This window comes from Dysidea avara, chromosome 1 (assembly GCF_963678975.1).
Source record: "Dysidea avara chromosome 1, odDysAvar1.4, whole genome shotgun sequence".
NCBI classification, from domain to species: Eukaryota; Metazoa; Porifera; class Demospongiae; order Dictyoceratida; family Dysideidae; genus Dysidea; species Dysidea avara.
Window position 1 is genome coordinate 10607498 of NC_089272.1, and position 13408 is coordinate 10620905.

General features: G+C 36.6%; 1 protein-coding gene across 1 annotated transcript in view; it reads left to right on the top strand.

Annotated features, from left to right (window-relative positions):
* Positions 1–5923, top strand: part of LOC136255966 (protein mono-ADP-ribosyltransferase PARP14-like) — a 13992-nt gene extending 8069 nt beyond the window's left edge. The window contains exons 5-9 of the mRNA XM_066048879.1: positions 1–984; positions 1044–1286; positions 1497–3186; positions 3306–3671; positions 5554–5923. The exon at positions 1–984 is cut by the window's left edge and continues 1385 nt beyond it. Coding sequence (XP_065904951.1) covers positions 1–984; positions 1044–1286; positions 1497–3186; positions 3306–3671; positions 5554–5837 — 3567 coding nt within the window. The 3' untranslated portion in view covers positions 5838–5923. The remainder of the gene's footprint in view (positions 985–1043; positions 1287–1496; positions 3187–3305; positions 3672–5553) is intronic.
* Positions 5924–13408: the final 7485 nt, after the last annotated feature.

Genomic DNA, 13408 nt, shown 5'->3' on the forward strand with positions numbered 1-13408 from the left:
GATTCCGTCAAATCCTCTCCACCCATTAGACAATTACGAAATTGTGTTGTTAGATACTTCTCCAGTAGCGTCGGTATGTCAGCTGTTCAACGATGTGAAATGGATGAGAAGTGTTGCATACAAATTGACATAGAAGATGCCAGCATTAACCCATCACAGAATCACAGTATTATTGGTACTGGCCAGTGCAATAAAGTGTGTACAGAGATTACACCAGGAGGACTGAAGGTCAGTCTATATCATGGAGACATTACTGCTCTACCTGTTGATTTGATTGTCAACTGTGCTAATCCCAAATTAAAGCACACCAGTGGAGTTGCCTTGGTGATAGCCAATGAGGGAGGGGCTTGTATACAAAGGGAATCAGATGCTTTATTGGAGACCGTAACTAACATTAAAGAAGGTGACGTGTTTGTGATGAAGAAAGTGGGAAATCTTCCTTGCAAGAGTTTGATACATGTGGTAAGCCCTTACTGGAAAGGTGGGACACAAAATGAAGAATCACTTCTTAAGAATGCTTGCTTGAAAGCACTAGAAAAGGCACAGAGTTTTCAAACCATATCGTTTCCAGCTATTGGCTCAGACAACACACATAGCTTCCCCATCTCCATATGTGCTGAGAACATGATAAAGGCTGTAGTTGAGTTTAGTCAACAGTACCCAGCGTGTTCCCTCAGTGAAGTTGCGCTTGTCCTGTATCATCAGTTTGAAGTGGACGCTTTCTGTAAAGAAATATCACAAGTGTTTTCACCCAGTGTAGTAACTCAGGCATCAAGTACTACTGTTAACACTGAGAATATAGCCACTGAAGAAGAGGATGATTTTGTAGTCATTTACAATGACAAGGATAAAATCTCTAGTAACCAGTCCACTAACAAGGACAGTGTCTTACCAGGGAATGCTATAACAGATTCTAGCAGTACTATTAAAATTGACATTACTCGATATGTTCAAGTGTGTAAGGGAGACCTTCTACATCAACAAGTGAGTGTGTAACATCATCTTACTCCTTCGTTGTGTAACCATTCTATCTTTTTCTATAGGCAGATGTCTATGTGAACACCGTTGGTACAGATCTGGTGTTGAAGAATGGTGCTGTGTCTCGTGCATTCCTCAAAGCTGGTGGTCAGGCACTACAAGATGAGTGTAATGATTATGTTGCTAGTCGTGGAAACTTACCAGTTGCCGGTGTGGTATTGACTAAACCTGGTGCCATTCCTTGTAAGGGCATCATACACACTGTGGGATCAACTTACAGTGATGTCAATAAGAAACTATCTGAAGAGGTGAATCATTTGCAGCACTCTACGTACATGCATACACACACACACATGCACACACACACAACACATGTACACGCATGCACACATTACACACGCATGCACACAATACACACTTACGCACGCACGCACACATTATATACACTGTACATTCACTTATGACAACACATATAATATCTAATTATATATATTTATTTTCTGTTTCATATTGTCTAGATTCTGAGAAACATTGTTAAAAAATGTTTGATAATGTCTGAAGGATTAAAAGCACAATCGATTGCTTTTCCTGCACTAGGTACTGGTAATTTGTGTTACCCAGCTGATGTTGCAGCTGAAGTGATGATCAATGCAGTTGCTGAGTACATCAGCAAGAACTTGACTAGTACAGCATGTGTCAAGACAGTCAAAATGGTGATATTCACAGACTCTGACTATCAACAGTTTTGTAACAGTCTGTCTGAGCTTAACAGAAGCATCGCCATACCACCCTCTGCTACTAATGTAATGACCGCCGCTACCCCTGCTATTTCTCCACCTGTTTCTCAACCAAAACCTAGTACTAGTTCAAGTTACCATTCTAATGTTGTGGAGTCACAGGCAGTGCGTAAAATCACTGTTGAAATTATAGTTGGAGATATCACGGATGATGATAGTGACGCCATAGTCAACCCTACCAATGATAGAATGGATTTGACAAGTAGTGCAGTGTCTAATGCCATCCTCAACAAGGCTGGCCCTGACTTACAGAAGAGATGTGATAGTATCACTTCACAAGGTTATCGTCTACATCCTGACAGAGTTTGCTGTACACGTGCAGTTGGTAACTTAAAGTGCAAAAATGTTTTTCATATTCTGGTGTGTGGTACTGATATTGCCAAAGCTGTGACTGTGTGTCTAGAAGAGGCTGAGACAAATAAGTTGAGCTCAATAGCCTTCCCTGCAATAGGCACCGGTGCCTTAGGCCACAGCTTATCTTCAGCTGCTGAGAGTATGTGCGAATCAATTGTAATCTTTGGACAGAATGATCCAATGTTTGTTAGCCGAGTACGTGTAATTGTATTTCAACAAAGTATGGTACAGGATTTCATAGATCAGCTCACTCTATCTCAAGTCAATGATATGTTACAGACAACAAAGCAACCACCAACTGTACAAGCTGTGGCTTCCTTTAAATCTCCCCAACGTTCTATTAAACATGCAATTAACAAAGTGTCCTCCATCCTTCACAAGCCAAGATCACCTGCTTTATCAGGTCCAGCCTCCCTTGTTAGTCACACTGCAGCTACTCAACCAATCACTAAAAAGTCTGTACTTGTTTTGCAAGTGTTTTCCGATGACACCAAGAAAATACAAAAAGCAGAAAAGTGTTTGCAGCAACTAATGGAAGACCAGTTAACTACAGATGTGATTGATAATAAGCTGATTAACCAGTTGTCTCGTAAAGAACAGGCTGACATTGAACACAAAGCAAAGATCAGAAAAATTGACATTAAAATTGACATTGGAAAGTTTCAACATAACATCAAGCTGAGAGGGGACAAAGAAGATATTGCAGAACTTAAGATTGAAATTTCTGAAATTTTGAATGAAAAAGGCATTGAAGATTCAAAGAAGAAGGAAATGCAGTTAGTTAATGCTAAGGTTCAATGGCAGTGGTGTAACAAATCTGGTGTTTATGAAGATTATGATATCAATGCTAACTATGCTATAGAGCAAGCTTATCAGGCTAATGCAGCTAACAATTTTGTCTACAAGAACCAGCAGAGTGTTACCGACGATACAACAGACAATGATGTACCTGATTATAATGTGTTAGCCGAAGAGTTTGATTTCCAAAACATGAAGGCAAAAGACTTGAACGACTCATCAGTTGTGTATGACATAAAACGAAATGAAATTGATCACAGTAAGTTGTTATATTTGTACATACTATACTTACACACAGACATACATATGTACGTACATGCATACATACATACATATAATGTATTATTGCATTGCTTATATTATCAATCATATTTACAGGTAGAATGAATCTTCCAAGTGAGTGGAGTCCAATGACAGATGGTACAGTGTGTGAAATGGTTACACTGGATGACACTGGTACAGAGTATAGGGAAGTGAAGGCATTATTTGAGGGCACTGTACTTGTTACACAATTCAAAAGTCTTTGGACTTCAAGCAGCCGAAAACAGTGTTACCAAATTGTTAGAATACAACGTGTTCAAAATGCACATCTCTATCACCAGTATATTACGAGGAAGAAAGGTATGGATCAACAAAACCCTAGTAGTTATCAGAATGAGAGGAGACTGTTTCATGGCTGTCCAAAAGATGTTGCTGAACTGATCAGCCATCAAGGTTTTAACAGGAGCTTTGCTGGAAAGAATGGTAATGATTTTTACAACAGTAAATTAAATTCTAATTCATGGGTTACAGTGTGTGACCAGCTGAGCAAAAACCTGTCATTTTCACACATTTTATTACGTTGCTGTTTTCTATAGTAACAAAGGAGTGAACAGTCAAAGTTTCAGCCTTTTATTTTGGGGCTATAGTACTAGACAGTTGAAACGGCAGTGTGTACAGCAGCTACGTATATGGTGAATAAATTACAGGCACTTAATTGATTATAAGTCATGAATGAAACAAGCTATGAAGACATGACATGGCTTAATCTGTTCCCGTGAACTGGCCTAGGCTAACCCATCAAAGTATACTATATTTCTCCATGTAGACAGAGAAGAAGGCCGTTCCGACAATAGTAAACTTTATTTCTATCACATCGTAAATGAGCGGCTATGAGTCATGGGTTTTTGACTGTGCAAACACAAAGCAAACGTTTTCTTACTATCCATAAACAGACAAATCCAGTGTGTATAGGTTTTATCGATTTGAGCCATGTTTTACTACATACCAAAGTAAATAAAATGTGGCATGCAAATTTATACCTAGTTTACTTGAATACATTTTTATAGCGAACAACAGATTTTTGCTCAGCTATAGCCTTAGGTTGTTCTGCAGTAAATTAAATACCGAGTCACTTTTATGCAAAGATAATAGTAGCCATCCAAGGGCACCCGCCAAAGCTTTACCACCAGAGGCAGTAGACACCCAGTAACTACATGTAGTATCTGTAACTGCACAATATGTTAATTGCTGAAAACAGTACATGATGACCATGCACATCTCACAACAATCTACAGTAACTAGACTAATAGCTATCAAATACAATGACCACACCCCTTAATGGTCTGACTGCATTAACAATCTTTGCTTAATGTGTCTTAGGGTTGAAAGCCACACAGTAAAAACAAACTAGTGAAATCACTACTAATGTCTGCCACAATACTCACTATTTTTGTGTGGTGACACATGCTACTAATTCTGTAGTGACCTTCAATACCATGTAGTGATGTTCACTACTTGTAGTGATGTTCACTACTTGTAGTGATGTTCACTACTTGTAGTGAGGGTCACTACAAAAGGTGACTGGATCTGCAAGAATCCCATATGTTTGCGCAAGCCTAATTTTACAGTGGAATGCAATGGGTGGAGTATTTACGAAATTGTACATAATTTTTAAAGCACTTTTTCACAGTGAAGGAAGGAGATAAAGACATAAACCTTAGTAGCATTGTCATCCCCAAAGCAAGAGGAGTTTTTCCAAAATCTTTGTTTCTTGTCAGTACTCCCAAGGAGATGGAAAATATTAACATTAGTCTGCCTTGTGTTGGATGATCATTTCACTATCGTTTTTTTTTTGCTTTTGTCATGGTATTAGGAATAGCCTGGAAGACAATTTAACGCTTACCCAGCAATGGATTTGCCTGTTCATGGAGAATCTAATGGTGTGTAAGTTGCATCTTGGTAGAGGACTGTATTCGTAAGTTATGCACCTTTCATTTATTTTCTGTATTGTCACTGTACAAATTGATTTTTCTGCTGTTGCCACTTTGTAGCGCTGTAACTTCAAAAGTTCTTGGCTTCTAGAGCTGAAACTGTGGTTGAACATCCCTTTGGCTATCTATATAAATAAAATGGAATTCGAAAAATGCACTAACATATGAGGCTTTTGCAGATCCGGCCACAAAGAGTAGTGAAGGTCACTACAAAAGTAGTGAAAGTTGTGAGTATTGTGGCAGAAATCAGTGGTGAAAATTCACTACCGGTTTTTTACAGTGCATATTAAATGCAGTATGGCACACAGTTGCAAACTAGCTAATATTTGTACAACTGATCAGTTTGTTATGATCAATGATGTATTTCTCTGTAGCAACAGTTTATGGAGTTGGTGTATACTTTGCTAAAGATGCTGATTACTCAGCACAAGACATTTACTCACCACCAGACAGTTCCGATAACAAGTACATGTTTCTAGCAAGAGTCCTGACTGGAGAATATGCTCAGGGACATTCTGGGGACATACAACCACCTCCGAGGAAGTCAGAAAAAGATCGTTATGACTCCAATGTGAATAGTGTAACTAATCCTACAATATTTGTAATATTTCATGATGCTCAAGCCTACCCTGAATACCTGATCACTTTTACTGATTAAGTGTTATTTCTATTAAATTGTGTGTAGTGTGTATGTGTTGATTATATTTTCTTGCTAATTGGAGCAATATAATATTTTAAGTGCCATCCTACAAATATACTGTGTGTGCAGTTAGTAAGCCTGAGGTAACTAACCATGCATTGTAAATATTTGTACCTCAATTATATTCATGCCATTTGCCACTGTACACACACACACCACAATGGTATCACTGATGATCCAGTAGTGTAATTGTGTATCTATTGAAGTTAGGCAATGCATCTGTACATGTGCTTATTGTGAAGTGTTTTTGTTTATTTGTGCCTGTATAATGTGCACATAATGACTGGTGCACATGATACTAATAGCAAGTTTATAATGGGGAGCCCTCTTGCTATGGGTGTACATGTGGAGAACACAAGATCTGTGGAAAAATAAAACCCATAATGGCCACCTTGCAGCTTGAATAATAAAGTGGTTACTGGCAGTGAGCTACCATAGCACAATATAAAATTCTGTATTATAAAGACGTACCATGTGAGCACATACTTACACTAAATCAATGGTATATGACTAGTCCTGCAGTCACTTAGTACACTTTATTTTTATAGCAGAAATATACTCTAACATGTAGTCACAGCAATGGCATGTGCAAAACAGTGTAATTGAACAGTCAGTTTTGAATAACTACTGGGTACGTATACTATACTTCAGCATTAAATGTTATGTGTTAGAATTTCATGATCTCTCACACACAGTCTGTTGAACTACCAACCAAGCATTACAGAAACTTTACTACAATGTTTATATATACGGTTTACATTTCTCACACACTTAAACTTGCAAGCTTTTATTTGGTGCATGTGTATACAAGGTGTAGATAAATATGGATCCATGTGTGATATGGGCACAATATTATTTTGTAAGTTGAAAAGGTGCAAATAAAAGTAGGGACAATGCAGCTAAAATTATGCTAGCATTATTTGAACATAATAGGTGCCAAGTATACTCTAATAGAGTAGTCAATCATTAAAAGCAACTTAGTAAAGGACTTGTTTAATTGTGTAAACTCTATAACATAGTAACAACCTTAACTGACAACACTGTCCTCTAATTTTGTGTTCAAAACATTTATTCACTTAGTAGCTATAGCTAATGTATTTCTTGCCAACTCAACGATCCACCAGACACCACCACATTCACCACTTTATCCAACCCAGTACACAGCGCAGTTATTACCAACATTCTTTTTTTCCAAGAACAATCAAAGATTGAAACAGCTTGCCATTATCTGTCATAGAATCAGCTGCAGAAAACATAGATACATTTACTAATTACTTATTGTCTATCTAATTGTTTGCTGTATATTTTATGTGTATGTGTGATTTCTTTGGGGTGTTGATTGCCCCCTGGGAGCATCGGCAATTGCCGTCTTCCCAGTAACAATAAATAAATAATTAATTAGGGTCAAAACTGTGATCAGTTCATTGTCAATTGCAATTGGATCAGAACAACATGCAGCTTTGATTCTCAAAGCAAATTCATTAACCACCAGTCTGTTATGCTTTTATAATTTTACGCTATGCTGCAGTACTCAAAAATTGAACATAGGTAATCACACACACACACACACATTTGAGTGCAATTTTGGCTGTTACGAGTACAATTATTCCATAATTGCATGAAAGTGTGTGTGATTGCCTACTAATCACATAGTGATCACCATTCATGGTTTGTACACAATCATCTATCCAGTTCTGTGTGGCCATTAACTTCTACCAGGTGATTGCATCATTATTCATCATTTGTTGTTACACTTACAAGGCTTCACAAGTCAGCTATTCTGATTGGCTACTCAAAATGTCTACATATGTTGCACCTAAAAGGCTTCTATTTGTTGGTTTGATTGGCTATTCATTTCTTGTTGCACTTTAAAGGCTTCTGTGATTCTGCTATTTTATTGGCTACTTTACAGTGCAATTACAGAAACAAGCCGTGTGATTTGGAATTAATTACACTCCTACTATTGGGACTAATGTAAGGAAAACTAAACCACTATGTGATCATGCTCATTATTATATATTGACTTTAAATAATTACTACATAGATTTTACATTTAGCTGATACATTTCACAGCCAAGGTTTAATAGTATGCATCATTACTCTGCCTACTGTGCTAGCATGCATCAATTCAAAGTACCTGCTCACAACTATGCAGTCTGTACTAGCATATAAATATAAATTCATGACCAATTGTATTAGCATATCATGCTATTAGTGTTCATGGATTGCATGGTTCAAGTGTAATTATGTAGCTAGTCAGTCAGTTAGCAGAAAATTCAGTAATTGTTAAAATTCCATATAGACACTTGTCGGAAAAGTTTGGAATTACTCAGTGGGAATTTTTGAGCTTGACTATACTGCCCAGCTGTTGCTTCAGATGTATTGTAAAGATTTGGAAATCCTCAGTAAGATCGAGTAATCAATGAGCACGGATTGTACCTAGTTTGTAATTAGCTAGTCTTAGTATTCTTTTGCATTGAAGTTCGATCAATCAGCTCACAGTGATACAATACTGGTTCTTAATCATGAACTAATGTCCTTCAAAACCTGTAATTATTGACAGTGAGGCTAGTTGTAGGGTAATATTATTGACCAGGAAAGCCTAAAGCTTTTATTAAGATCCCTACTATACAACACTGCTATATTTTATAACTGTTATCAGAAACAAAAAAAAACACCAGATCACTGGTTGATATAATTCAATGGATCCAAAGTTGTAGAAACATCAGAAGAACATGAGGCAGTATTATAGTAGCTAGTCAGTGTGTAAATTCATATCCTTTATGGATTTTTGGTAATAATAAATGTTTTGTAGATGCTGTATTAGTCCCTCTTTTGATGTCATAATGAATTGCTCACTATTACTTTTTTATCCGCTTACATATTTACCCTATCCTTTGTTCTGAATGCTTAGCTATGAACCCTACATACCTTACAGAGTGTTGCTATACCTTTCATTGTTTGCTGTCATACTGTAGCACACTCACTCCATTATATACTTGCTCTAAGACTAACTGTTGTTCACCTCTACAAATTATAGTAGATGGATTTGTGTGATTAGCTATATCTTCGCTTGAACTACAGACTGATAAACAGTAAACAAGGTAATACACAATTCTCTGAATGCTATCCTACTATTGGGACCTGTGAGAACACTTAAAGCCTGTGAATACAGGGAGCCATATGGCTTGCAAAACATTCTATTCAGCTAATACTCTACCCATAACCCACCAAGAACATGAATACCTCCCTGCATACCTTGTGGAGCCATTGAAGGGAGTATACACAAGAACATCTGCAATAACATTTGAATATAGTTATCTATAGTAAACACATTAAGGATATGGGCTTCTCACTCTCACTGGTCTACTACTTTATTTCAGTGGCAGTATGATCAATCACTGACCAGAAGCATTACATTTGTGATAACTTAAATACAGGCAGTATGTACATGATCACCATGTAATAAAGCTGCATGTCTTTTAAAACTGTATATATGCGTCTTTGATTGTATATATACTTGAAACAAGCGATATTGTATTACGTAGTTTAATGGCTAGATCTAATACAAAGTCTATATAGCTGGAGCATGCATGATAGCCCATTAAAATTTTATTGAAAAATTGTTTTCCGAGCCAGGTAGTAAACAAAATCACTGAAAATGGCATTTCCAAGTCATGAATTCTGCTATCCTGGTGTGTAGTGTTTCTTTATTGAAGGTGTATAATCAAAACATATATTGAATGATGAGGAAGCTTTAGCTAGCTAGCTAATTGGTGGCACTGACAGGAGAATTAAAATTACTACTGCCACACATATACTGTACATGTAAATCAGACACAATTCAGTATCTTCATGATATTGATCATATTTATTCTGTGTTGCAGAGATAAATTGTCATTTGGTACAAAGACACTCAGCTGATATTTGTTTCCATTAAAACTTTACCTTTTGTTAGCTATACACATTTAATAAAGAAATGATACACATCACCTTGCACATCACAGTCCTACAGAACTGTGTGCATGCTATTGGATTAATAAAACTTTAATGAAACTTCTCAAGTTGAGCATATTTAGTGATTTTGCTTGCTGATAGCCTGGATAAAGATTTGTTTTATAGAGCTATGGACCATTATAAGCTTTGACAGTTGTAACACTGGATCCAGCCATTATTCCTCAGTAAGTATTGTGTGTTAATAGTTTTCTACGTAAACAAATAGTTTGGGTGACAAGGTCCAAGAAATAGGGTTATTCATTTTTACATACTTCCCTTTCTAAAAATAGTTGCATGTGCTACAAACCCATTGGTGCCAGCCTTATCCAAAAGTGAACGGCCATAGGCACTGGACTATAATAGTGTAGAGACGTTTTTACTATTTAACCAGATAACCAGAACAGTAATACTGCACTGCACAATATATAGGATATCCCTTCAAGCAATATACGTAGGAACAAATTTAATGCATTAGTCTAATGTCAATCTAATTGGCACTATATAGAGGTACAGTAAGAAATATTCACAAAATTACTAATCATCATTTTATTGCAACAATTTAATAGCTCATACACTGCATGTGTATGTGCACAGTTGTGTGAAGGTATATAGCACACACATACCAGTCTAATCACATCACAATGCAATATGACATGTACTCTTGTGTGTATTAGACTGTATGCATGTAACTACTGAATTGTGTGCAGCATTCAGTGCAAATGTTATAAAAGTAAAGTGTCACACAGTATGGACTGATTTTTGTCTTGCTGTGTAGGAATATAAGAATGGTGCATCCCAGTCGATTCTTGTTACTTTGTTCCATAATATCAAGTTGCTACTTGTGTTGCAATGGTCTGACAAAGTATAATGTGTACTCTGGAAGATATGGTGCTAAGACAGAAAGTGATGGACTCTACCTCTCAGCTACAAGCACTTTCCAACCCATTGGAACTCTTTCTACTGTTATACATGTAACTGCACCAGCAGCAATTTTTGTTCAATATCAAGTGACAATTGATGTTAGTGGCTGTGACTTTTGGACCAAACTTGAAGTGAACTCATTTAGTGCAGGATCACTGGTGCACATTGGAAGTCAACAACAATATAAAACAGCTACAGGATACTGGGCAGCTAATATTAACCCTGGCTATTATACCTTTGAGGTGCACTATAAATCTTCTCATGCTATTTCCATATCACCTAGCACTGATTACCATACAGCAGTCATCAATTTGATATGGTTTGATGGTATGCATGCAGTATCTGATGGAATCAAGTGCCATCCTACTGCTCCAATTCCAAACACATACCATATTTTAACTTCAATAAGAGATACAGAAGTATTCATACAGCATAGAGGAGAAGTGCTTGCTGCCTATCAAGTCTCCGTGTATAGTGGTTCAAAGGGACGTTTTATGATGAGAATGAATATGAATGACCAGCAACTGTACACAACAACTATGACAAATGGAAATGGATATTATCTCAATCTTAATGGCATGTGGATGGACTATTTATCTACTGGTGATTACTACTTTGGATTGACATATCTAAATACTTATGGTAGCACTCAATTTGAGGACTGTCGAAATTCTTACAAGGATAATGCAAATTTGTTTGCAATAACTATACCCAATTCGAGATGTACTGTTATAAATGTTGAGCCTACTTCCTCCTTGTCTTTGTCTACTACCTCATGGATGGACACAGATCTATCGTATACCATTACACTATATGCTGACTACCATGTTATACTCAGATACCAGTTTAGTGGATCAGGTAGAAGTACTTACACCATCACCCGCCTGACCATCAATAGTGTTCCACAACCACACTCTGCTTCCATTAGAGGTAACACTGGCTACTCTGGTAACACTGGATTTTGGCAAGGAGTGCTGCCAGTAGGTAGTAGATACACTTTTGCTATCCAACACAGGAGCAGCAGTACCTATACTCATTACACAGCAAATTATCGAGGAAGTTATGAAGAATATACTCGAGCCATGGACATACTTTTTTGCCACTAAGAAATTATGCTAAAATTAACTACATGCGTAGTAAATAAAGAAAACTTCTAGCTACTGTTATGTGGTGGTACACGATTGATATTTGTAAAAGCACACTTTGTTACATAATATTTTTGATAATAATAACCACTTGATGCTGTGCACTGTTAATATATTCCAACACTTACACAAAACTTTAAGGAAAAACAATAATGATTTCCTAATATCCAAGACACGTGCACGTGGGCTTTGGGTTTTACTGTTAACATAACAGAGTTATACAAAGGCTAACTATAGTGACTGCAATGTATTGCTATGTAAAAACAAGATATGCACAAGTTAATTCCATAGTTATTCTATTGTGTAATACATACTTATAGCTATATCCAATCATTACTGCTAAACAATGTGTGATGTGTTAACGATTTCAGTGGAAAATTGATCCTAAGGTTTCTTCAATACATTGTTACAATTCTTGCATGTCTTGTTTACTGCAAACATAGTTACTGGCTAATTTATCTCCAACATATTTCATACAAATAAAATTAAATGTTACAGGAGTTAATAGAAACACCCAAGACATCTGCCATGACATTAAAACATTTGTGTGGCCTACGTACATGCAAGTTGATTGCGATGGGTAACCTTTAATTATAAGTTTGCTATTGGTATTATGAACAAAGTTACTCCCTTGCATTCAATTCCTTCATTGTAATTGTAGTATCAGCCAAACAACACATGATCATCTTGTTGCATTTTCTCACATTGCATACATGTATTACTATAGCTATAATAGTAAGATCTACACTAAATTTACGGTTTATTCTCCACTGACATCACAGTTTGCTGCCTTATCCCTACATATATGTAACTGCATAGACAATGGTACAATATTTGCTTGCTTCATACTATCTCATATTAGATACGGTGCCATTAAAACGACCAATCATATTGTGCTCAAAGAACCTGACAAATGAAACCAATAGAAAATGTATTGATGGAGTCATAAATTGTTCAATATTATACTGAAACTTTAATTTGCATCTGCATATACAAGCAAGGGATGGCCACATCCAAAAGTTGATCAGTGGAGGTATCCAAGCTTGCAGTGTTAAGAATCACAAAGTGTCAAAGTATAAAGCCATAGATGTGCAATAGATTATTTCTATTGGATTGTGCCTGTACTTTGTACACTGAAGAAATATTGGCTCCGTGGTAAGGTATGTATTATCTATGGTTCAACACACTTTATTTCACCAAGATTTTTCTGATTACGCACCTGTAAATTTGAAATGCATTTATGCAAAACAAAGATTTTTGACTGTGCTTGTATGGATTCCCAGCCAGCTAGAAATGTGCTTATAACCTAGTTTAAAAGTTTCCAAATATGACCTTGGGCAATGATTTTTATGTGGCACCATCAATAATTATCTCATATGATGATAATATTGTATCTTACTCAGAAAAGTTGGTGCTTTTATCACACAGTGATGAATTATTTCATCAAAATTTGCTGCACACTATAAG